Below are 26,846 nucleotides of genomic sequence, written 5' to 3'. Positions count from 1 at the left end.
GGATACTAAAAAGGTGTCATCGCGTAGGCCAACACACTGATCGGTTGGTTAGGGCTGACTGGGTATCTTCTTGAGGAAGGTAGCAGTGATTGACTAGTGATGTCTGCCAAGTGGCAGGCAGTGGGAGAGAGCAGTGGAACCTGATAGATCGCACCAGTTCCCTGTGGTTGGGCATTTAGGTGGGTTCCAGCCATTTGGAGCTAAACTTCTGCTTGAGCACATGTGCAAGTAGAGGCACAGGCTACTCCACAGCAGGGGTTTGCTAAGCCACAGGTGAGTGATTTCAAAAGTCTGACAGACGTTGCCAAACAGCCTAGTGACTTAAACTTCTTTAATCTTTCTACCGTCTTCTCTCCAGCCTAAACGACAAAACCCAAATGTTGACTGACAAGCATTCACACCTTATTAGCTCATGAGCTGTGCACCTGCCAGATATAACTTGGGAACCGTACCTGCTGCCATCCGCGTGTTCCCTTGGGCCTTTCAGAGAATCGGGGCTCAGTTCCCAGTGCTGTGGCCCATGTTGGGCTCTGTTGGAAGCTGCATCAGCTGTGGTCAGTGTATCTCCACCTGGCATTTGCCTCTGACTCTGTCACCGTCATTAGTGTTGTCCAGTGGCACCGCCCCCTTAACCGCCTTCCGATTAGTTTTCGAGGAAATACACCTGCTGAGAGTAGTAAGAAACACGACAGACTTCTCAAGTGGCCCTGACCACAGTGAGTGCCCGGCTCTGACTTAGGGCCTGGATCTGCCGCAGGAGGCTGCCTGGCACGTGTCAAGGCCAATTCGAGAAGTGACTCCGGAGTCTTGTCTCCGGGCGAGGCCTTTCCCGATCCCCCATCTTCCAAGTCCTCCTCTCTCTCTGAGCTCTAGTCCAGTTTGTCTGACCTCTAGGATGTGAACCCCATGACTTTCCTGCACCCCAGCACCGAGAACAGTGCCTGGCGGACGGTTAGCAATTCTCTTGGTGACATTCCTGCTTTGGAGACGGTGAGCCGTCTGAGCCACTTGTTATGGAACATGTGGCCCTTTTCCATGCGGCTTCCGGAGACCTGCCTCTCCTCCTCCTCCTCTTTCATGTCCCTTTCACGTGATCACCCACCATGTAAAATGAGCTTTCATTCACTGAGCATTTGCCACGCGCAGACATGGTGCCAAGCCTGCTAAGGGCAGCAGCTCATTTCATCCACACGGCGGCCCCGTGAAGTGAGCACTTTTGTTTGTTTTTTTGTTTTGTTTTGTTTTTAACATCTTTATTGGAGTATAATTGTTTACAATGTTGTGTTAGTTTCTGCTATATAACAAAGTGAATCAGCTATACGTATACATATATCCCCATATCCCCTCCCTCTTGCGTCTCCCTCCCACCCTCCCTATCCCACCCCTCTAGGTGGTCACAAAGCACCCAGCTGATCTCCTTGTGCTATGCGGCTGCTTCCCACTAGCTCTCTGTTTTACATTTGGTAGTGTATATAAGTCCATGCCACTCTCTCACTTCATCCCAGCTTCCCCCTCCCACCCCATGTCCTCAAGTCCATTCTCTATGTCTGTGTCTTTATTCCTGCCCTGCAACTAGGTTCATCAGGTACCATTTTTAGTTTTTTAGATTCCATATATATGTGTTAACATATGGTATTTGTTTTTCTCTTTCTGACTTACTTCACTCTGTATGACAGACTCTAGGTCCGTCCACCTCACTGCAAATAACCAATTTTGTTCCTTTTTATGGCTGAGTAATATTCCATTGTGTATACGTGCCGCATCTTCTTTATCCATTCATCTGTCGATGGACACTTAGGTTGCTGCCATGTCCTGGTGAGTGTGGTTTTTAATCCCCATTTTGTAGGTGACAGGCCTCAGGCTCACAGAGGTTAAGTGACTCGTACAGGAGCACACTGTTAAGTAATCCAGCCAAGACCAGTCTTGCACTGGAGTCTGAGCCCTTAACTGCCTCTCTCAGCTACCTCCCTGCCAACCCCTGGGCCTTTGCACCTGCTGTTTTCTCTGCTGGTTGTGTCTTTTTGTCCACAGGATGACCTCCTAGAGCTCAGCATGTTTATGGAACGTAGAAGACCCGTGGGGCTGAGTGACATTAGGGAGAGTTGTTGGGAGGAGAGGGGCAGGAGATGGTGTTAGGGAGAGAGGCCGGGGCCCGGACCTGGAAGGAGGGTGGATTTTTATCCTTAGGGCAGTTAGAAGCATTGAAGGTTTTAAACAGCAGGTGACAACATCAGCTGTTGCTTTGGGAAGACCACTCTTGCTGCTTGGTGGAGAAAGGATTGGAGGGCCCCTGTCTCTCTCTCTATCTTATTCCCTGCAGCTATTGAGAATAACGAAGGAAGGTCGGGTGAAACCTGTAAATGCCCTCAGAGCCTCATAGAAATTCTGGTAGGCAGTGGTTGTGCCTTTTATTTTGATGATAATGGGAACCATTTGTGATCTCACATTTCTCTTCTGAGGCTCTCTCTGAGTCTTGAATTCATTTCTAGTTATACTAGAGTTTGGAAAGAGTTGTTTGAGGAACAGTAAGCTCAGTATGGTTTATGTAAGATGAAAGCTGTTTATATCAGTAAGTGTTTGTAGGGATATGTAATGGAGAAATTCAGGGTTTCAGAGCTCGCCTAGTAACAATGAGCATTGCCATTTTAATGACTGCAGGAAATTATTTCATCAAATTTTGTCTCCTCAGTTCCATAGGATTTCCCCCCCACCCCCATTCCCTAGTGAAATGAAAGCTTTGTCTGATGTGGTCAAGTTACTCTCTGGCTGCAAAAGAGAACCAGCGTTTTGACAGCTCATGATAAACACCGCTTGAAGCTGGGATGTGTCAGTGTTTTATGCACTTATGGAAAATTGTTTTAACACTCTGGTTTCCACTGCCAAACAAAACAAAACAAAGCAAAACCCTGCCTTGCTTTAGAAATGACAGTGGCCCTTATTTAAAGCTTGCATGTTGTGGGGGTATATTAGCAGGTATTTAGCAGTGATATTGGCAGTTGTGTATGTTTCCTGCTTGCTGTGTGGTAAATGGATTCTCAGCCCTGAGGAGACTCGTGGAGGGTTTATGTGATTTCTGTGCGTAGGAGTCGAACAGTCATTATTAGTGATGTTGTATTTGTTTGTGAAAGGCCAAAAGATCATCTTAAGCTTTTTTTATACAAAAGGAATAAGGCAACCGGGGAATATTAACTTCAGGTCTGTATGACCAAAACAAGTCGTTAAAAGACTCAGTGACTTATTCTCCGTTTGTTAATCACATGGCTACTGCAGTGTCTTTTATGCCATTTTCACTTTGCATTTCACACTGGTTTGAAAAAGGTGAGCATCTGAGGGACAGAGAGGGGATGACATCTGAGTGGAGATTCCCAGAGCAAATTAATGGATGCATCAGAATTATGGTTGGGAACCTGATACATTTCATGTTGATTACACCTGGCTCCCCTTACTTTCAGGTGAAAAATTTTAATTCTTTTAAAGAGGCTAAGTGGTTGTTCTCTCTGATAAATTATTAGGAAACTAAAAAGTAAAGAAAAGTAGAAAGAATGGAAAGAAAAATACGCCTTGACTCATGTTCATATCTTCATTTATTTCCTCTATGCCTTTTACCCTTTATATAACATATCCAAAAAATAAAAACAAAAAGGAGGGCTTCCCTTTGTTCCTCCTGCAGCATCGAGATTCAGGTTACTCTTTTTTTCCCCACAGAGCTGCTCCTTACATCCTTTCTTTATTCTGACAGTATGTTTTATATTTCACATAAAATACTTATTATAAATGGTCTGATACTATTTGTGTGTTATATAGAATGTAGTAAGTACCTGGCTGAAGTCTGGGGTGTAGGAGGGGTGATCTTCTGAGAAGGGCAGAGGGACAGGGGCTAGTGGGGGTCTGCCTGACCTCTGCATTCTGGGGGGCTTCTCTGTAAGATGCTTGCCAGATTCTTCCTTCAGGGTTCCTGATGAGCATGGCAAGATTACATTCTCACATTTCTCTAAAACATTTCAATAAATTACAGTTGAATTTGATTTTAAGCCCCAGTAAGATCACTCTTGTAATCAGAGAAATTACTGTATGTTTTGACCATATGGGATATCTTTGTTCTGTTTGTAAGTTACAGCTCGAAAGATCTGTTACTGATTCTGGACATCAGTCATGGGCTATCTTATCGCAACCTCCATTTTTATTTATTTGGGATCAGCCAAGTGTATTGAAACGTGGATACATTCGCAGGCTCTTGGCAGGCCTGAACGGGCTAAAGAGTGGAGCGGCAGGATTGTGGAGTGTGGCCCAGTGGTCAAGAGGCAGGGCTGCGGAGTCAGCCCTTTATTAGCTATGTGACTGTGGCCCGGCTCCTTAAACACCTCTGACATTGTTCCTCTTTCTGTGAGGTAGGAGCAGTGATATCTTCCTCAAGTATTTTCCTGGCATAGAATGAGCAGTGACCATAGGGCAGCTGTGCTGCTGCAGGTGTGTCTGTCACCATCCTCAACAAGGCTCCGGTTCTGTTTTCTTGGTTTTCAGAACCAAGGCCCTGATGAACAGAAATGGCGGTCATTCTACTTGTACCATTAGCGGGGAAATTCTTAACAGGCACAACTCGGATGAGAAAGAAAGCCTTTGCCAGAAAATTATTCATTTGTTAAGAACAAAAGCCTAAGGTCCAAAAATGACGTGATACAGTCATATTGTGACCATAAACTGGGGACCGTTGAGTCCATAATGTGAAAATCAACCAAGTCAAAAACATATTCAACTTCTGAGTGGATTGCGTAGCTAATCCGTAAGTATAAGCAGTGTTACTGTTTCCAGCCTGACAACCTCCTGATGCCTTGCTGACAAGTGATGGGCTCGGAGAGAGCGGGGCGAATCGTGGGGAGGGTCTGCCCTCCGAGCCTCACTACATGGTGCTTGTGTGTTGCAGGTGGCAGAGATGCACGGGGAGCTGATCGAGTTCAATGAGCGCCTGCACCGGGCCCTGGTGGCCAAGGAAGCCCTCGTGTCCCAGATGAGGCAGGAGCTCATCGACCTTCGGGGGCCGGTGAGTGTTCCCAGCCAGCAAGGCCCTGGCCTTGCCATTCTGCCCACACTGTCTGTTGGTCCACCCGGCCTGTGCTGCTCTCAACCATGCTGTTACGTTTGTTCAATGTCAAGGGTATGGAAAAGTACAGAGACTAAAAGAGGGAGCATCCAGGTACCCACCATCTAGATTTTACGTGCATTAGCCTTTACCACATTTGCTTTCCTTTGGGTGGGAGGGGGTAAAGTAAATAAAACGCTACAAACTCTGTCACAGTCCCCTTGGCACCATTTCATGCCCTGTACCCATAATCGATATTCTGAAATTGGCATATAGCCTTCTCCTCCCTGTTTTTATAGTTACTACATGGATAAATTTCCATAGAAATAAATAGTTCCAGTTTTGTGTGACTTTTACCTACATGGTATACTTGTACATATCTGTTTGCCTCGTGTGTATGTGTGTTTATGTTTATTTAGTATTATGGTTTGAGGACCATCCCACATAGAGCTAATAGAGGATTTTAAACTGCAGCACTCTTGATACTTTGAGCCATTTAATTCTCTGGTGGTGGCTGTCCTGCGCATTGTAGGACGTTTAACAGCATCCCTGACTCCTACTCACTAGAGGCCAGTAGCACCCCACCCAATCATGGCAACCAAAGATGTCTCCAGACATTGTCAAAATATCCCCTGGGGGACAGAATCACCCCTGGTTGAGAGCTGCTGACCTAGTTTGTTCACTTTCTTGATTCTTTAATTCTCTGTTGAATGAAATACTACAATATTTTAAATCTGGTTGTGTTCATAAACATTTAGGTTGTTTCCAGTATTTTGTTACTGCAAATCATATTGCTGAGAGCATCTTGTCCTTTTTGCACATTTATAATAGCTTCTTCTTTGCTTTAAAACTTTCTTATGATGTCAAATGTTAAACACCTGAAGGTCGGCGGATGTGTGATGCACTCTCACGTAACCATTGTTCAAACGAGCTATTGTCAGTCATGGTCAATCTTATTTCAAGTTACCAGTACCTGCTTTTCCCCTCCATATTGGTTTGAATCAAATACCAGGCAGTTTCATCTGTAGACTTCTCAGTGTGTAGCTGTAAAACTGAAGAAAACAAATAGAATATCATGGTCAGGCCTCCATTATCAATAATTTGTCTATACCAATGAATATCGGTGTTCAAATTTCTTCTTGTCTCATAATGTTTTTAATAGTTTTTTTGAGTCATGGTGAGGAGTGACAGATCTAGATCTGTCTGCTGTGAAAGACTGAATTTTTTTTTTAAACGATTGAAAATTGTCAAAATTTGGGCTCTTGACAAACCTTGTTACACCCATCCATGCTGAACAGCGAAGAATTATAAAAGGGTGTGTTCAGTGAAAAATAAATCTCCTTCCTATCCGGGCCCTTTATTGTCCTGCCCAGAGGCAATAACAGTGATCCGTCCTGGGTTTCTCTTTACAGAGTTGAGCACTGCCTGAGTAAGCTGCGCGCACACACCTACACGTTTAACAACCAGTAGCGGCTCTATCCCCTGTTCTCTATATTACTTTCCTCTCACCTATCTATGTACTTTAGACATCATTTTATTGTACTTCACGTGTAGGCCTGCATCCTTCTTTTAAAGAGCTGCATTGTATTCCTTTGAACTGATAATACCAAGGTTTATCTAACCAGGCCCCCATTGATGGATATTGAGTTGTTTCCCATTTTTATTTTTACACCAGAGCCGTCAATAACATCCTTGTGAAATCCACATTTAGAATAGAAGGTTGTCTGGCAGCTCATGGGGCTACACTTGGCTGGGTGTAGACCCAGAGATCTCGTCTTGCAAGCTTTCAGGGCGCTGGGAGGACTAGCATCTTCTTCCATCCTCCTCCATCTGTTGCAGGAAAACCCTTCCTGAGCGCCAGCGTCCATCAGGAACTCCCGGTTGTCAGAGTTCCGACGGTGTGTCAGGCACACATGGGTCTTCACCTTCATTCTCTCATTGGATTTTGAAGACGAGCCTGTGAGTCGAGTGGGATTAGCATCCTCTTTAATAAACATGGCAGTTGAGATGCAGAAGGGTTCAGGGCCCCGCTGGGCTTCTCATTATATTCCACCGCGGTGCTGGGCCCCCAGCCCATCAGCTTTCTTCTGCTCCGGGTCCCTTGCTTCCTCCTGCTGTCCCCTCTGCCTGGAATAAGGCTCTGGCCTCAGGTAACTCACCCCGCAGTATCTACTCATCGCCTCCTCAGGAAACCTGACCAGGTCAGATCTTCCATGTTGAATGTGATGTTTATGTGTGTCTCTCCCTTCTTCTCTGGCTGTGATTTCACATTCATCTCTCACTAATCAGTCTCTCCATGAGGGGCCCCTCCTTGAGGGCAAGTTCCATGTCTCTTTCTGCTCCCTTTGAATCCCATTGATTCACATAGTAGGTGCTCAATAAATATAAGTTGACTTATTGAGTGAATGAATGAGTGAAAGAGGGAATGTCACAGGTAGTAAGTGGTGGAGTCCAGATTTTCCCTGGACGCCTCTGACATGAAAGCCCATCTTCTCTCCTCCTGCCAGGCTCCCTCTTGCTTCCAGTCTGATTGCCCTTCAAGGCAGTGACATCCCTTTACCCAGAGGCAGCTCGAACCATCATCAGATCCTTTCCTGCGGGCAGGTTGTGATGGCCAGAAGTGAGGAGGGAGTAAAGCGGTCCTGAAGGCTGTTGGGAAGAGCTGGCCATTTGGGCATTGGCCCCAGGGGGACATCTTGACCTTGTTGTTACTGCCTCAGGCCCGCTCCAGTCATCTGCCCAGAGCCAGACAGACGGGGCAGAGGAGGGAGGCAGCCGCAAACTCAGCTTCAGTTCTGGAGCCCGTGAGAGGCCTCTCTTGTGGGAGGCTGCCCTACCCCTTCGTTTCCACTCTCTGCTGATCCCGGACTAGACTTCCTCCCAGACCGCCAGAGTATTTGAGGGCCTCACGGTCAGGACCGGGTCTGCCTTGTTCGGAAACCCCGGTTTCCTCTTCCATCAAGTGGAGAGTAACGTGGCACTAGCCGCTTGGGCGGCTCCACGAGATGCTGCCGGTAAAGGTGCTTGGTGTCGGGCACGTGGTAGGGGCCCCGTTTTCATCTCTGAGTCCCCAGTGCCCAGCACCCTGCCTGGCACGTCGTAGGTGGTCCATAAATGTTTGCTAAGTGAGAACTTCATTTTCATAGAGCAGAGGATGACTCCATGCACCAAATAATAAATTTTTTAAAAGATAGGTGCAGGGACACGGTTTCTTCTCAGTGTTACCTTTTCATGATATTATAGACTTGTAAGAAGTCACTTATTTTAAGGAGAAGGGTTAAATTCTTATTTTAAGGATTAAGGGTTGAATTTTTTCCTTTTCTTTTTTTTGAATGTAAGTATTTTTAGGACTCTCTCCTCATTATACACCCCCTGCCCCCAGTATAACATGTGAATGAATGCTGTAGTTTTTTGTTTTTGTTTTTGTTTTTACCTTTTAGCAGGATTTGATTACAGCCCTGAAAGTTCTCTGGGAGAACAGCTCCTATTTTGAATAATAAATGGAGACAGAGAAATAGAACCTTGTAAGATGACGGGATGTAGAGGTCAATTACAGTCACAGCACAGGGAAAGCTGAAGGCAAAACAACTCATTAAGTGCAAGTTTGTTCCCACAGGGGAAGCAAACTTGGTCTCACTTTATGTAATTGAAGTTGGATTCCTCTCTCTCCTGCCCCTTCTGTGGGTCTCTGTTTCTTTGTCCTAAGTACTGTTTAAGTGGGTCACCTCCACTTAAGCAGAAAAGACACCCTGCCTGGTGTGGCTTGAGGTCTGTAGAATCGCTTCCCTGATTCAAAGCACCAGCCCTGTTGGTTTGTCCTCCTGTCACCAGTCTCTCACCTGTCCCCTCCCTTGTCTGTTTGGTGAGGGCCATGTACTATGTGCTTGGTGTTGGCGTGCATTTTTATCCTTTCCCCTCAGAACAACCCTGTATAGTATATAATGGACCTAATAAGGTCCATTTTTCAGCTTAGCAAACCGAGGCACAGAGAGGTCTCAGGACTCACCGTGAGGCACACAGCTCCGCAGTTGCACCAGATCCAGGACCATCTCATTCTTCAACACCATGCTGTTTACTCTTCTGTGTTCTTTCCTTTTTTCATTTCAAGCAAAATTTAGTGTCTGTTGTGCTCCAAGCACAACCCTCCTGGGGATTTTAAAGATTCAGATCCCTCTTTGGTGAAGCTCTCGCACATTCCACTCCCTGACTGCATCTCCCCCTTCCTTGTCTCCCCCTCTCGCTTTGTACATCAAAGTTGGTTGGGTTTTTTTTTTTTTTTCTTATCACTTAATCTTGATATCAGACAGGCTCTTTGGAAATTTGGAATCTGGAGAAGGCAGAGTTTCGGAAGAGTAGAATAATAATTCAAAGGGTGCAGGCAGGTGGTGCATATAAAAAAGGAGGGGGTGCTGTGATAAATCATCTTGAAAAAGGATGGTCAGTAGGCTTCTTTGCTGTAGCAGTTTCTGCCAGGTTGCCTCATGGCCGTCCATGAAGGGGAGCTCCGGCATGCTTTGTAGGCATTATTTCCCCAGGGACCATCTTTTCTAAGATATTTTTCAAGGGATGCATTTAGGAAAGTTAGGGCCGAGTTACGTATCATGTTCTTTACCCCACACGCCAGCTGCAGGGAGGTCCCGGCAGCGCGGGTCGTCCCGTGAACCTGCCCTGGCCTGGGCTTCACAGGGCCCGGAGGGGAGGAGGTGGCATTGCCTGGCCGTGGGGCGCACTGGGCCTGCACCCGCTCTACCCGGGGTGAGTGGCCGGCCAGGCGTTCAGTCTTGGGTCCCACTGGCCTTCTACTGACTCCCCAGCTGGCCAGGGTCTCAGTCATCTGAACCCCAGGCACTTTGGGCCTCCTCCACACTGGCTCCCAGACAGCGGACTGTGCGGTTCTCTTGGATTCTCTATGCTCCCTTTTGCTGTCTCTGTTTTTTAATCTCTGTTTCTTCTTCTGTCTCTTTGTGTCTCTCTCTCCCTGCTCCTCTTGGTTTCTCACTCTCTGCTCCTTTCTTTCTTGGTCTGCCTCTGCCTCTCTTTCCCTGTCTCTCTCTTTCACCCCCTGTGTGCGTGTTGGTTTCTCTGCCTCTGTCTGTCTGTCTCTCCCCGGTTCTGAGTCTCTCTCTGCCACTGTCTCAGGCTCTGTCTCTCCCCTCCCCCTTCCCTTCCCATTGTCTCTAGTTTCATAGACATTCGCATTGCTCTGTGGCATGATGATGACGATGCTGTTCGTTGCAATTGCCTTGAAAAACTGCAAATCCTTTCCGTTTCGGGCTCCCTGAAGTGGCTTACAGTAGAATCAGCTTCCACGGAAGTCTTTGCAGACTCTCCCTTCTTGCTTGCATCCTTCCTGAGCTCCTGCCTGGCCCTTAATCTGTTTCAGTGGCCCTTCGTGCCCCAGCATCTGTCACTCTGTATTACCACTTTGTGTTGAATTTTCTTTTTTTAACCTGTGGCTAGATAGCCACCCTGTGACAGGGGCCGTGTTTATTTTCCTCTTCTCGGAGGCTGGCACGCAGTCACTCAGGGAGCAGATGCTGTCTGAGTCGGGCCACGCACCTGCAGCATCTATGGAAACACTGTTAACCACAGTATCTGATCATCCAGAAAGGTGCTGTCCTGGAGGCTGCTGGATGCCAGAGACTTCCCATTAATCCTCGCTGCAAGCTGCATGGTGTTTCCATGGGCCACCTCCCCTCCGTTATTGAAATGACTGAGCTGGTGGGAGAGAAAGACGAGGAATTTAAATCTCAGGGGTGAGACATGGACAAAGCTCGTCTCAAGTTTTGTGATAAGGTCCTACTTTGAAATCAAATGCTTCCTGGGACTTTCTTGGTGTGTTTAAAACCTTCCGAGGGAGGGATCTCATTTGAGGGCTGATGCTATTTAAGTCCAGAGCTTAAAAGAAATATATTTTCCAGCCGGTGGCACTTCCGAATGTCTAATGATCAAGTACCAAATTGTCTGCGGCCCCACAGCAGCTCTCAACAGCGCGTTCCAAATTATAAGAGGCTTTTTAATTCGGCACTTGGACATCCGTGTTCTAATCGTCTACCGTCTTGAAGGAGATTATTTTTAAAAGTGCCATTTAAGAGAGGCTGCTAAAAATATGTCTCACATAGAGGCTTAAGTCAGAAATATTAGTTTTTGTTACAAAATCATCCGGAAAGATGCTTGCAGAACCCACTTTAAACAGCTCAGTGCCAGAGAATAAAAGCCCCTCTTTGAGTCCAGTCACCCTTTTCTGTCAACGGGTAAATTGCCCACCTGATCCCACGCCCCTCGGCATTCATGCTGGACTCACAGGTCTGTCTGCCCCCATGTGCCCAGGTCTTGCCCCTGGTTTATGCCTGGTTCACTCATGGCTGTGGGTAGTTGGGTTCCTTTGGGGAGCCCTGAGGGGCTACAGTTTAGCCTTTGGGTAGACAGAGCCTGGCTACCCAAGGCTTACGGGTGTGGAACTTTGAAATTACATTTCCAGTAAGATCAGAGTTTTGTGTCAATTGACAAATGCAGCGCGTGCAAGCTTTGCCACAAGGCTGATCCCTTACTGATGCAAGTAGGAAACACTGGCAAGGTACAGAGTCATCAAGACATGTGCACATCGGGCTCCCTAATGACTTCAGCTGTGGGTTCAGGGAGGCATTTGCTGCCTGTCCGTCACTCGTGTTTTGTGAGGCTGTTTTTACACAGAGTGTGGGGCATGCTGCAGGGTTGTGGAGGACATGGGCTCCGCCCCTGAGAAGGTCAAGAGCGGAATATGTTTCGCCTGACTTGCGTCTCTCTGGTTTGACTGCATTGTGACTTGGCGCGGAGACAGGTAACTCGGAGACCTTTCCTGCCACCGACGCTGAAGAGACAGAAGCCAGGTTTACAAAGCAGCTCTTGCTCCCGTTTTGCCTGCTTTGCTCACGTGGCCATGTGATCACTCGGCTTAAGTTCGCTGCTCACGGCCCCACCAGCAGGAAAAATGACAGGCAGCGACAGTCAGGGAGCTCTCGGGGCTCCCAGGCCCTGTGCTCCCCTTCTTTAACCACCGCGTCCTTCCTGACAGCAGCTCGCTCTTTCTTCTTTTGTTTTCACCTGACCCAGGAACTCGGATGAATTGAAATCCTGAGCTCATGACCCACACCCACCTATTATAGGTGCAAACAAGGCCTACTCTTCTTTATTTAACATGGTAGCCCTGATCTCACTCTTTGCCTCCTATGGAAGCTGCTCCCAGACTCTACCCTCCCCGCTCCTGCGGGTTCAACCTCAAGACTTCGGGTTGCTTGGCTCCTAACGTCTGTGTATTTTATTGGCATGTAGGTGTCTCAGTCTTATGTTGTTGGCCCGGAAAAGCTGTTCTTGAGGGTCAAGCAGCCATGTGGCCTGGGCTTGGACCTCTGTCCCGTGCTGTCAGACTGTGGTGCTGTCCTTGACTCATGTCATTTTTGTCATCCTCAAAATGTAGACCCCCCCAGCCTCTTCCATCCTGTCTCCACTGTGCCTTGTCAATCCTACTGACTAAGGCATGTCCATCTAAATCCTAATTTAATTGATTCGATTTCTGCTAAATTAACACACACTGTATTTCCAAGGATACGTAATAGCCACGTGATTATACTTGTATAAACCCTCTAAATATATTATATGTGCTTATTTCTTAATAAATATCTTTCTCCAGGATAACAGAGTTCCCATCTGATTAGTCCTCCTCCCCCACCAATTGCATGTGACTCACATATTTTTTTTAAAGATTTCTTCCTATTTTTTATAATATTTTTTTTAAAAAAGGCCCATCTCTTCTTCTTTCTCTCCTGGTCCATCATTAACTTGGGGCTGCCGAAGTGGAGAGTGGCATCTGGGCATCAGAGGGATCTTACAGTTTGTTCTGGGAGCGTTCCCAATCTCCTTGAAGTGGATCTGTGTAATCTTCCAGTGGAAATAAATGCTGTTTTTCCTGTATGTGTCATGCAGGTTGATTCCCTGGTCAGCTGGTTTGTGGGATCCAGAGCCGATTGTGCCTAGATCTGTTGTTGTCGTCTTTTCTGGGAAACCGAGCCAAACCACTGGCTGCCTGTTCTTTTGAAAATGACCCCTTCCTGAGGGACGGGTACCATCTTGGAATTGCCTGTGGGGTCTGCAGAGCTTCTGCTCCTGTTTCTGAGGAAAAGGATTTTGCTGACCAGGGTTCAAGCTGTGTTCTCCCAGATACACAGAACCTCTGGGCCTCATCCACACCAAAGTGGGTGGCCGTGTTTTGAGATGTGATGGATGTTGCCAGCCAGGCGTTTGAGATCTGACTTTGACAAGGCTTTTGATAAAGTCAGAAAAACCTTGTGTCCACTCAGATTTTTTTTTTTTTTTTTTCTGTCCCAGGGTGTCATGGCCTTTGCCAGCATGAGAGCATGTGTCTCCAATGAGAATCACCTCCTTCCCCTGTTACAGTGAGACTCACAGCCAGCTGTGGCTCCCAGTGCCTCCGTACATGCAGATCTTTTTTGGGCCTTTTGTTTTTTCTATTGAAGTAGAGTTGATTTACAGTGTTGTGTTAGTTTCAGGTGTACAGCAATGTGATTCAGTTGTATATATTCTTTTTCAGATTCTTTTCCATTGTAGGTTATTACAGGGTATTGAGTAGAGTTCCCTGTGCTGTGTAGTAGGTCCTTGTTGTTTATCTATTTTATATATAGTATTAGCCTTGTTTTAGAAAGAATCTGGCAGGTGCTGCAGCAGGACCTGACTCTGGCCTTGTCCTTGCCTCTCGCTCTTGGGCCACGGAGCCCTGCTCCTCACCTTTGCTCGTGCCCTTCTACTTGCATTGCCTTGCTTCTCTGCCTTTTGTCTTTCAGAAGACATGCTTTAAATTTTTTTTTTTATTAAATTACACAAATAATATAAGAATCTATTTTCGAAAGAAATTAAGTACTATACAACTGAAGAGAGTATGAAATACAAGTGTCCCTCTCCCAGAGATCCTTACTCTAAGAGTTTGGGTATGTGTTGCCTTCTCCTTTCTTCCCACCCTTACAGATCTTCCCCACCCTTCAAAATCTAGCTCATTCTAAAGCCCTCAGTGGCCTGGTCAGTACTGAGTTGTTTTTATTTTTAACTTCTTCTGAATTCCTGTAATCCTTTTCCCCCTCTGAACCACCCATTTTGTCTACTTTTCTTATGTTGTCCTTTGTTTACTTATTAATGAATTTGTTCTGTGGACTTAGACCCAGTTGATTTTTTTCTGCCGCTGGACAGAAGTTTGTTATCCAGTGGAGGACACACAGAGACATGTTACCACGTAGTTGCAGTGGAGTATGAGGAGGGTCTGGCAGAGGGCAGGCTCTTGATATGTATTTGTTGAATGACTGAAGTAACAAACAAATAAGAGAATTATGTACAATCAGGTGTAATGGTGGCACAGTGTTGGGTTAATTAACTGCTGGGATTGTCCTGGAAGGCTTCAGAGAGGAAAGGCTTGACTTGGGTTTTGAAGGATGAGTAGAACTTGGTCGGGAAGATGGGCCTATCGGGCGGGGGGACGGGTGGTGTAAATCAATATGGTGCGTTCATGGATATTGTCGTCCACTAGCTTCATGGGTGTATCCTTTGGCTTCTCCATCAGATAATGAAGTCCTTAAAAGTGGGAGTGACATTTACACTCCTACCTCCAACAGGAAGCTGCTCCCAGACTTTTTATATACCAAATCTTTCCCCAAGTGTTTTACATGTAGTAGCAAGCCCATGAGGTAGATATTACTGATTCCATTTTAGAGATAAGGAAACTAAGGCACAAGTAAGATAGCTAATGTCCCCAAGTCCTTAGGACTAGTAAGCGTGGAGCTGGTAGGTCTTAACTTTTTGAGTCTCCATGTCCCCATCCCTAAATGGGGTGATGGCCGCAAGAGAGAGTTGTGTGAGGTTTGAATTAAATGAGGTAATACCTCTAAATCACCCAAAGTCGGGGCCAAATATCAGCTTATCATAACCTTGAATAAAATAGCACCTCCACCCCCTGCTTTATTTTTCTTCATGGCATTTATCACTGCTTGGCATAGAGCTGTTGATTTGCTGTCTCCCTTTGTCTGTTGTATACTTGACTGTGTCCCCAGTACCTGAAAAAGAGTACTAAATATTTGTGGCATGAATGAATGAATATTAATTCTCACTTCCCACCATAGCATCCTGACTATGGATGCTCAGAAAACACTTGTTGGGGCTTCCCTGGTGGTGCAGTGGTTAAGAATCCGCCTGCTAGTGCAGGGGACACGGGTTCGAGCCCTGGTCTGGGAAGGTCCCACATGCCACGGAGCAACTAAGCCCGTGCGCCACAACTACTGAGCCTGTGCTCTAGAGCCCGCAAGCCACAACTACTGAGCCTGCGTGCCAAAGCTACTGAAGCCCACACGTCTAGAGCCCGTGCTCCACAACAAGAGAAGCCACCACAATGAGATGCCCGTGTACCGCAACAAAGAGTAGCCCCCGCTCGCCGCAACTAGAGAAAGCCTGCGTGCAGCAATGAAGACCCAACACAACCAAAAATAAATAAATAAAATAAATAAATTTATTAAAAAAAATACTTGATGAATTTAAAGCAAAACATTCTATGCCAGTTCCCTACACCTACAAGGGACCATGGATTTATATGTCATGAGATGATCAACATTGCTGTTTTCATTTTTTATTTGCTGTCACGTTCAGGGAACTATCATACGTCTCCCACCCCGATTTTCGTGATGTCTCAGTTTAAGCGTTTCCAATTTGAGTATGAAATTATCCATCAGTCACAGAGAGAATTTGTGTTGTCCTAACTGGGGAAACTGTTGATGGAAGAGCAAGGGCTGGCTGGAGGAGGCTTGCCCCCTCTGCCCCAGGCCCCCATCAGGAATATCACTTCTACCCCTGGACAGCGGTCCGATCTTGCCCATCCCCAGGATCCAGGATGATACCTCGTTTATTTATTCACTGCATACACAGTAGCATCCTCCATGTGTCGGGGGTTGACCCGAGCACCAGTGATGCAGAGAATGGACTGTTCCCTGGGCCCTCCTGGCCAGCAGTGTGGTGGAGGAGACACTCACGTGAGCTGAGCTGAGATGATGGCATCCAGGCCCTCGCCAGAGCCCATACGCTACGAGTATCTATTCTCGGGTATCTAGACCCCAGCTCAGCAGAAGGAGAATCTCTGCAGTGGGGTCGGCGCACCCCCCTCATTGCCTTGGGTGATGCTAACGCAGATGGTATTGAGAACCAGTGGCACCTAGAATTTAATAGAGTTTTGGTTTCATTGGATTCAGTTTGCCTTCTCTGTATAGCAAGTGTAGTTGGTTTTCTATTTGCTAGAGTGATTTCCTTTTGAGTAAATTTTATAACTAAAAAAGGTGAGTTGATTTAAAAAATAACATTAATAAACAGTAGTGCAGGTAGTACACAAATGTGGCAAACGTCACGACGGTGCCTCGCGATGGGCTGATGTGTGGGAAGTACTTCTCTTTGTTTTATCACAGGATCAAAGTTTTAGGTCCCCTTATTTTGGTTCCCGTAGCATCACTGGGACGGATTGGGCAGTATGCCACCGATTCATGAAGGGGTAACACAGAAACAGTGAACAAAACTCATCATTATACTTGTTTAGGGACTGTGCTAGTTGTCTGTTTCTGCATAACGAATTGTCCCAAAACGTAGAGGCAGAAACAACATTTTGAAATAGCAACACTTACGATCTTACGGTTTCAGGAATCCATGTGGTTTAGTTGGTTCTTTCTCTGGGTCCAGGCCACAGACATCTCAGGCCTGATGGGGGAAGGGTCTGTTTCCATACTCACCCGTGTGCTTGTTGGCAGGACTCAGTTTCTCAGGGGCTCTTAGACTGAGGGCCTTAGTTCCTCCTGGGCTGTTGGCTGGAGGCCGTCTCTCACCACCCTGGTTCATCGTAGCCACTTGCTTCACTGCAGTGAGCGAGCCAGGAAAACATGAGAGAGACCAGCAAGATGGAAGTCGCGGTCTTTTATAACCTCGGAACTGGTTTCCCATCGCTTCTGCCTTCATCTGTTGGTTAGAAGTGAGTCAGTAGGGCCCACCCACCCTCAGGGAAAGGGATGACACAGGGCACGGACGCCAGGACGGGGGCCACCGGCCCGTATGTTAGGAGGCTGCCTAGCATGGGACTACGCTGAAGACACCCACTAATTCACATCCCTGTCACCTTGAGGGGCACCCATGGGAGGGCGTTCTCGCAGGTCCTAACGCCAGGAGAAGCTGTGCTTCCTCTCAGCATTCACTGTTTGTTGTTTGTTTGTTTGTTTTGTGGACACAGTGAATCTTGTAGCTAGTTTTGTTTCACTCTTTGGTCAAGAGGTATTTGAGTCAAAATTAGTGCTGCTTTTTGATTATAGAGAAATGATTGTATAGAAATTTATGATCTGGAAATTCTATGGCAGGACTTTGTGCATACTGACGTTCTCTGGTATGGTCTTCCATAGTGGTTCTATTTTATTTCTTTCATCACTCTCCTCCATGCTTTTTGTATTATTATACTGAATTGTATATATTCTTACATGTCTCTACTTTGGGGAACTTGGTATTTGTCAGTTTTGCTGTTTCAGGGTGGACTCTTGGTTTCTGAGGTACAGAGGGACCAACACCTCTGTTTTCCTAGTGCCCGGGGTTTCCAACCAAGAGTGTGTGGGCAAGGCTGGCAGTGAAAGCCCTAAGTCACCTGGTTGCGGAGTGGGGGTGGATCACGGCTCCTCAGAACTTGACCAACAGTGGCCAAGTCTGTGTTCTCCAGGCCTACACGTGCCTCTCTGCTTCAGTAACAGCATGGTTTGGCACAAGGCCCTTCACCTCTTTGAGCCTCAGTTTTCCCGTCTGTAAAATGGGGTGTGGTATATTAGGGTGGGCTGGGTTATGCTGCAGTAACAAAGAACTCCAAAATGCCATTATAGAAAACAATGGTTTCTGTCTCATCCATGTTGCATGTCCTTCACCGGTTTGCTGGTCCTCTGCTGCATCTTGTCATCATTCTCACACCCAGACCCAGGCTGTGGTAGGGGGACAAAACAGCCTGGCCGAGCACACACTCTATCTTCCACCTGGATATGAGACACATCACTTTTCTCTTATTTCATTGGCAAAGCAAGTCCCCTGGACACAGGTCACTGCAGGTAAGTGAGGACGTGCAGTCCTATCAGGCACCTAGAAGGAGCAGAGTTATTTGTGGCTGGCCCTGGTGACTTTCAGAGGTGGCAGCTTACTTGCCTCCTAGGGTGGTGATGGGACCTCAGTCAGATAATCTCTGCAGAGCTTTTGGTGCCTGGCACCTGGGTAGCACTCACTGAACCGTGATACTGGTGATAGTTATGGTGGCTCTGATGGCGATGCTCATTAGAGAAGTAAAGCTCATCTAGGGGCCCACAGTTTGCAGACCTCCATCTGATTGATGTATCCATTCACTCCACGTGTGTTGAGTTTCTCAGTTTCCCGAGTTCCACGTACTATGCTTTGAACTGGAGATCAGAGACAAGATTGACATGGCCCGTGTCCTGAAGGAGCTCCAGTCTCTCCTTGGCAGCAGGGATTGAAGGCTTTCCTTGGGGTTTTTCTTTTGAGGGCTTGACCTTCCTAGGAAAACATGGAATAAAATAAAATAAATGCCAGACCTGGAAGGCATCATCGTTTCTGTATCAGTTAGGATGCTTTCAGTGGCAGAAACAGAGGACCCAAGCCAAAGTGGCATCAGCAGAACAAGGAATTTGTTACATTAGGCAACTGAAAAGTTCAGAGCCGGATGAGCCGTGGCCCCATCTTCTCAGTAATCATCAAGAGAAAGAACGAGACTGTCCACCGTAGCCAGCAAAATCCCCAGGCTTCACTCTGATTGAACCAGCTTGAACCAGTCACTGTGGCCACAAGGACGGGATATGCTGACTGATCTGTGTTATTTGGTGCTCACCCTTGGATCAAGGCTGGGTAGGGTTTGTTCCGCACAAATCTCATGGTGGGGTGATTTCCCAGGAGGGGAGTGGATGCCGGGCAGCAAAGAGCCACAGTCCACCCCTTTATCCTGCCTTTTCCTTTCCTTGGGGAGGACATGGAAGCTCAGAGCAGGGAAATGGCTTGCCTGCTGCCACTCAGCATGTTAGAAACAGAGCAGGGACCAGGCTGTGGGTCTAGGACTGTATTCTTGCTGCTTTGACTCGGTTCCAAAAACATCTTCTTGGGAAGTCATCAATTTCAAAGGGGATTGGGGACACGTCGCACTTTGGGAGATGTAATTATAAAACAGATGTTAAATTGCACCGTCCCTGGCATCTTTGATGAGCAGAACTTCATTATTTATTGCTTGTTGATAAAAGACAGATCGAAAATTAGCCAGATTTCTCCGTGGCAGGACTGCTTGTCGTGTCTGATCTCTGCGGGGAGGGGTCTGGGGCTCTAACTGAGGGTGTTGGTGACCCGCTTCCTAAGTCAGCAGTGGCAGCAAGTGGCGGCCGCCCGGCCATGATGAGGCCGTTGTTCAGCTGGTTTGGGAGGCGCTGGGGTGTGTGTGTGGCAGGGCTGCTAACTTTGACATGTGAGTATTTCTGGAAGGTGCTGTTTTGGAGTTACTGCTGGTGTTCATCGCTGAACATCCCACAGCACCTTGTCTGGGTGCTGGTTCAGGAATGGGCCTTTTTAGTGTTTGAGGACAGGAGCTCAGCTTGAAGAATTCTTTCTCCCGCTCTGCCATCAATGCCATCTTTTACTCTTGCACAGTGGAACCCCTAAGGCTGACCAGCTGCCCGAGCTGTTCTGTGGAATAGATGGATGAGGACTCATCCATCCATCCTCCCACCCATCTGGTGTTTCCGAGAGCCGATAGCATGGTGGATTGGGTTGGGTGAGTGAATGTAGGAAATAGTTTGCACCTGTAGTCAGCACGTTCCTCATGGAAGATCATGTCTTCCAGCTGTTTTCCTACCCCTGGCCTCTGACATGACCGTCCCTGCCTGTGAGTAGCACCCTGACCCAACCTTATTCATGGCTTCAGGAGATGCTAGCTGAGTGCCTTCTCCGTGCCCGGCCCTGGGATACAGTACAGCAGACTCTGTTGGCATTATTTCACTTAATGCATAATAGGCCTAGCAGGGAAGTATTACTTGCCTGCTTTATACCTTAGGAGAGTGAGGCTGGGAGAGGTCGGGGGCCGCGGCTGGGATGGCACAGTAAGCGTGCAAGCCTAGACCTGTCGAATCCCGAAGCCGTCTTCTTCCACTGCCTGTTACAGCCCAGAGTGGACTCTCGACGCCACACCTGAGTCCACTCCTGGCTCTGGCACTTACAGCCCTGTGCCCTTGAGCAGGTTAAGTCAACTCTCTGAGTGTCTGTTTCCTCATCTAGAAAATGAGGATGATAATAGTATCAACCCCTCAGGGTAAGGACGCATTTAAAATGTATAACCCAGGGCCTGGCACCCAGCACGAGATCAATAAATGTAACAAGTCACCACCAGCTTGGGGGCTTAAAACAACACGCATTTATTCCCCCACGGTTGTGGAGGCCAGAAGTCTGAAATCAGAGTGTGAACACCGGCAGGGCCAGGTGTTACCTGGAGATTCCAGGGCAAGAGCCTTCCTGCCTCTTCTAGCTTCTCGCGGGCCTGAGCATTCCTTGGCTTGTGGCCACCTCATTCCAATCTCTGCCTCTGTCTTCACACGGCCTTCTCCTGCTTCTCTCTGTGTGTCTCTTCTAAGGACACTTGTCATTGGGTTTTAGGGCCCACCCAGATAATCCAGGATGATCTCATCTCGAGATCTTTAACCTAGTTACATCTGCAAAATTGTTTTTCCAAATAAAGTCACGTTTACCGGTCCTGGGCCTTAAGACATGGACGTACCACTTGCGGGGGGCCACCATTCAAGTCATTACAGCTGCTATTATTTTTTATTTTTATTTTTATTTTTTTGCGGTACGCGGGCCTCTTACTGTTGCAGCTTCTCCCCTTGCGGAGCACAGGCTCCGGACACGCAGGCTCAGCGGCCATGGCTCACGGGCCCAGCCGCTCCGCGGCATGTGGGATCTTCCCGGACCGGGACACGAACCCGTGTCCCCTGCATCAGCAGGCAGACTCTCAACCACTGCGCCACCAGGGAAGCCCCTACAGCTGCTATTATTTTTAAAAAATGTTTTGGAAGGCACATGTATTACATGAATACATTCTGAATGTAAATATTCAGACATTATGTTAAAATCTCTTTGTCAATCACCCTCAGTTCCATTCCCGTCCCCAGAGACCACCATCCTGATGAGTTTGGTGCTTATCCTTCCAGAACTTTCTGTTAGGATAGAAAGATAGATGTCATCACGGATTATTACGCTGTTGCCAGGCCCCATGATAGGTCCTGGGTGTCTGAGGTGGGTGAAAGCACAGCCTGGTGCCCGGTCAGCTTGCACGTGTCTAGGGAAGTAGGGAGTAAACCAGTGATCTCCATGCACGTGGGAGGGGCTGTAACAGCCACACGTACAAAGTGCCGTGGGGACACCACGGGGCAGCCTTCAGCTCTCTTTGTAAAAGAGGAACGTCAGGTTCTGAAGGCTTTGCTGAGTGGAGGCACCTCAGCCTTGTAGGGTTTGAAAGATGCCAACCTTGAAAGGCACAAGTCTGGGGAATTGGATGAGGAAGGAACCTAGAGTGGACATGGCCGGTGGCAGGAGTGAATCCAGAGCTCCTGGAGGTTGTGCTTGGGGATTGTCCTCCTCAGGGAACTGGAGGTTTTCTCCAGGGTGATGGGTTTCAAGCTGTGTCCCACGGGGCTCCAGGCCTGTGAGAAGAGGACACAGGGGCTGGGGTGGGTGGGAGGAGGGCAGAGCCCTGGGCTCTCACCCAGCTTGGCCCCGGAAGCCCCTCTCCCTGCTGAGTGACGTGCATGGGAGCTGTGCCCAGTGGCCTGTGGTCCCCTCCCAGCATGGTCTCCAGCTGCCCCAAACCTCAGGAGCAAACATGCAAACGAAGGAAAAGCCATGTGCTTTGGCTGACTGCCGTGTTGACAAATGGTGATGATAGGTCTAGATGGACAAAAAAGACAAGATGAGATGCCTCTGGGTGACTTTTCAAAGTCACCTTTCTGGGCTTTCTCATGTAGAGGACACAGATGGTATCCATCGTGCTGGGAAGTGAGGCAGCCAGATGGACCGTGTTCTCCAGGACTGACGGGAGACCCAGCAGCCCAGACCCAAGCCTCGCCAGCCCTTGAGCCGCTGTGGGTGTGCTGAGTGAGAGGCGCTCAGATCTTCTAGAAGCGTAAGATCCGCTCCACGCCCAGCCCAGTGTACTTGGCCTTGCGAGGACTCCCGCTGGGCCTTCGTGTGCTGGGCTGCTCTGGGTGACGCAGCCATGGCTGCACTTGGACCCCGGCTCCCGGGCACTCTTGCCTGCACTTGACATCAACTGTCTCACTTCTTTGTCAGGACAACCCTGCGAGGATGGTGGAATTGCTGTATTTATTCTACAGAGAAGGAAATAGAGGCAGAGAGGTCGAGCCACTTGCCAGGCTCACAGCACTGGAAAGAGGGCCCCCAGGCGCTGGGCTCTGGCGTCCGTGCCCTGCGCTCTCGCTGCTCTGCTCTACACTGCGTCCCCCAACCCGCGGCCTCCAGGATGATGCCCTGCAGAGCAGCCAGGGCACTGCCGCTAACGCTGGGCCTCTTGGCAAAACGTCAATCAAAAAAAGTGGTTTGCTTACCAAAAGAATCGAAATCTTGAAAGTACAGGGAAGGGAAAACTCACAGGTATGTTTTCAGCCTGGGCCATATTCACAGGCATGTGGAAATACAAGCTCAGTCTTAATAAGAGGGGAGTTGAAGGGTCAGAAATAAAACAGGAAGCTTTCTGTTCCAGCAGAGTGGACAGATCCAATAAAAGAGAGTAGCATCTAGGTTTCTGTTGCTGATGTGTGGAAACCAAGTTGGCCGTTCAGTTTTCAGCGCCTTAGCCCCGACTGGGAGGGACACTGGACTACATCAGTTCTCTTTGCTCCTTGTGGCACAGCTGGATGGGGCTAGAAATGCGGGGCTGAGGAGAACGCGGACAGCCTGCTCGAGCGCACGTTCTTGCTGCTGGGGCCGGCGCTGCTCTGCTCGGCGCAGGTGGTGGGAGGCCCTGTGCTGCCCCGGAGACAGATCAGGAGACATGGTGAATTCTCAGTAGTGGGAAATGGGCTCTGATTTAAAAAAAAAAACACCCGAGCTGAAGGCAAGATTGCTAAAAGTCTGGAGCTGGCCCGAGTTCCCCTTCTTGCTTTGTCCTCTTCCCGCAGGGAGGTGACAGGGAAGGTAAGAAATGGCAGCTGAGGACAATGTACTGTAACCGCACAGGCAGCCTGCTGGGCAGCTTATAAACAGGACGCTGCAGAGGTTGGGGTGGGTGAGTGCTGGCCCCGCTTTACAGAAGAGGAAACTGGGGCATAGGTTTCACAGTTAGTAACTGGCAAAGCCCAGGTCTCCCTGACCTTTAGACACCAGACCCTCCCTGCATGTTTCCCGAGGACCTGGGCAGCCAAAGGGATTCACTAAAGAACTTCCTGAGAAACTCACCCCTCCAACCCACCTCACGCACCTGAAGCAGCCTCTAAGGTGTGCCTCTCTTATTTGGAAGGGGTAGAAATTAAATCACCAGAAAGAACCCTAGGAGGAAACATTCCATTGTCATTTTGCTTTTATCTGCAAGTCGGCAGTGCCTGCTCATCTGCTTATGTAATCATCACACTTGTAATGGCAGAAATACAGTCCAGACGTGTCAGTAGCCGCAGGGAGCCCAGGTGTACCCATGCTCTGACTGCCCGAGTGTCTTCATTTCCCGTTACAAGGAACAGATTCCTTCCTTCAGGGATTAGCCTGGATTGTCATTTTGCACCCTTGTTTCTTTGCGGGGAGGCGGCAGGTGTAGTAAAAAGAGCACAGCTCCGATTTCAGTCACACTTTCAGTCACACTTCTTGCTGTGTGCCTGGGCACATCGCAGAGCCTCTCTGAGCCTCTTGTAGAACATGGGACACGAAATCCTCATGTTAAAAGGTTGCTGTGAGGATGATGTAAATGAATGTAAATAAGGGCCTGGATCCTTAAATGTCATTTCTTATCCCTCTCCCTCCATCCAGATCTGGGGCCTCTCTTTACTCTCAAGTACTGAAAGTCGTTTCACGAAGCTGTGGAGCTCAAACATTTGTTCCTCCCCACCGAGAAGAAGGAAGTGTTTCCTTGAAATTACTGCTGATTTTTCTACATCTGTTCAGCCATCAATGACAGCAGAAATTGGCCAACTTTTTCCGTAAATGCCCAGAGAGTAAATATTTTAGGTGCTGTGGGTTGTACTATCTCTGTCACACGGACTGAACTTTGGGGATAGAGTGTGACAGCAGCCATAGGTGATACACACATGTCATACCAGCGTCACTGTGTTCCAATGAAAATTTATTTACAAACGCAGGCTGGATTTGGCCTGTGGGCCATAGTTTGCCAACTGTTGATTTTGGTTCTGGGGAGGTACTGGGTTTGGGGACCAGGAATGTAAAAATGAACAAGCCCCCCCTCTGCCCTGGAGGGTTTCCCCCAGCAGCACAACTGCCTGTGCGAGCTCATGAGGGCTGTTCTGTTTGCAGGAAGACAGCATTTGGGGTAACAGGCCTGGAGAGGGCCTTCTATTGTCCTTCCAGCCTAGTGTCTCCAGCGCATGACCAGATCGACTCAGATCTGCTCCTGTCTGCAGTAATGAACTCCGCAGACCTGCCGCTTAAACCTCCTTGATACATCTTAATGCTGTTAAGTGCTGCTTGGTGGTCCCTGGCTAATTTCTAAGTGACAGTTTCAGTTGTGTTTGCTGTGTATTTAAGGAAATCCTACATTCACTCTCCACTTACACTGCAATCCTGGTGAGAGCAGTTTTGGATTCTAGAGTTTGCACAGTTCTGCTTCTCCTTGGCATCTTCTGGTTGCTCTGTGCCTCCATTTCTCTGGCTGTTCAATGGGAGTTAAAGGTGAAATGATGCAGTTTGTTGAGTGTTTTCTAAACTTCTTTCTTCTTAAGTAAATCATCCTTGTGTACCCTTTTCTTTAAAAGGAGCTCTGCCTTGGAAACTCGTTGTGGGAAATGGGTCAAAGTATAATAAAAGCTGCTCTTTTTTTTTCTGGCTGCGTGGCATGCAGGATCTTAGTTCCCCAGCCAGGGATCGAACCTGCGCCCCCAGCAGTGGAAGTGCAGAGTCTTCACCACTGAGCAGCCCGGGAAGTCCCTAGAAGCTGCTCTTGCTGAAGAAGGGCATTGGGGGAGGGGAGGCTCTGGCCACTAAGCCCTTGCAGCACCTACTAGAAACTTTGGAGATCTGTCAGGAGCAGGCATGACCCCCGTTGTGGTGCGGGGCCAGAAAAACCTGCGGGGGGGGGGGGGCACCCAGCCACTTCTCAGCCCTGGGTGTCCTCATGTGTAGCAGGAGAGGGTTTAGATGAGTCGAATGCTCTCAGCTCCTTCTTAAGAGGCCTGAGTCTTTCGCTAGAGATTGGCTGAGAATTCATAACTGAAGAATAGCTTTCTATTAGTAATTAAGCCTAGAGAAACTGGAGACATTTGTGGATTTGTACTTTCTTTACAGGTGAGGCTTAAAAAAATCTGATGGTGAAAAGGCAATGGGCAGATGTTGGCAAATGATCTGGTGTGCCAAGTTGAGATGGCATCTGCATGTGTGTGTGTGTGCATATGGGTGTGTGTGTGCATATGGGTATGTGTGTGCATGTGTGTGTGTGTGTGTGCATATGGATGTGTGTGTATGGGTGTGTGTGCATATGGCGGTGTGTGTGTGCATATGGGTGTATGTGTGCATGTGGGTGTGTGCATATTGGTGTGTGTGTGCATATGGATGTGTGTGTGTGTATGGGTGTGTGCGTGTGGGTGTGTGTGCGTATGGGGGGTGTGTGTGCATATGGGTGTGTGTGTATGGGGGTTGTGTGTGCATATGGGTTTGTGTGCACGTGCATGTGGATGTGTGCGTGTGCGTGTGTGTGTGTGTATGGGTGTGCACGTTCGCTCAGCAGCCTCCTGGCTGTTCCCTCTTGCCTGCTGCCCAGAGTGACTTTTCAAACGGGGACTTGCCCAGTCTCTCCCTTGCTGAAATCCTTTTGGAGGCTTCCCTCTACCTGAGCAAAGAGCAGAGCCACGCCGTCCTCCCTCAGGCCTCAGCTCCAGCGCCGGTCCCTCCAAACCTCTTTCCCGAATTGCCTTCCCAGACACCTTAGTTATCTTGATTCTTCTCCATGGACTTTTCACACTGTCATTGTGCTATCAGTTATTTCTAGACTGTCTCCCTGGATGGATTGTATGCTCCGTGGGCCCCCAGCCTTCATCTCCCCTGCTCCCTGCTGCCTCTCTGGTACCCAGAGTGTCTGGCCCATAAGAGGAACCTAGTACGGATTTGCAGACTAAGTGTCTGAGTAACGGTGTGTGCATCTGTGGTGGAGCAGCTGGCCCTTCACTCGTGCGTGGGGACTGCTGGGCCCCAAACGCCTGTTCTGTTCTGTCCAACATCCTTGAACTCTTGCCCTGAAAAATGAGAGTAACTGCCAGTCAGCAAGCCCTTTGTACGTATGTTGTCCATGCATCTTAATTGCTTGGAAAGAAACTTGATGTCCATTCTTCGTCAATCAGATAATTTTCTCACGCCCCCTCCCTTCTCATCCCTGCCCTCCTCCAACCATCCCGTCCCCCATCTGTCTGTTTGTTCATCTGTACATCTATCCATCCATGGGCAACATGCTCTGAGCAAT

At 48.2% G+C, this 26,846-nt stretch overlaps 1 protein-coding gene across 2 annotated transcripts in view; it reads left to right on the top strand.

The window, feature by feature from the left end:
* Positions 1–26,846, top strand: part of SNX29 (sorting nexin 29) — a 543,934-nt gene that overhangs the window by 336,019 nt on the left and 181,069 nt on the right. For both annotated transcript variants that reach the window (XM_082858190.1, XM_082858191.1), the window contains one exon: positions 4,922–5,038. In XM_082858190.1, the coding sequence (XP_082714316.1) occupies positions 4,922–5,038 (117 nt within the window). The remainder of the gene's footprint in view (positions 1–4,921; positions 5,039–26,846) is intronic.

The sequence above is a fragment of the Leucopleurus acutus genome (assembly GCF_964270905.1).
Source record: "Leucopleurus acutus genome assembly, chromosome: 16".
NCBI classification, from domain to species: Eukaryota; Metazoa; Chordata; class Mammalia; order Artiodactyla; family Delphinidae; genus Leucopleurus; species Leucopleurus acutus.
Note: the sequence above shows the minus strand (reverse complement) of the source record. Positions and strands in the feature narration are given on the sequence as shown.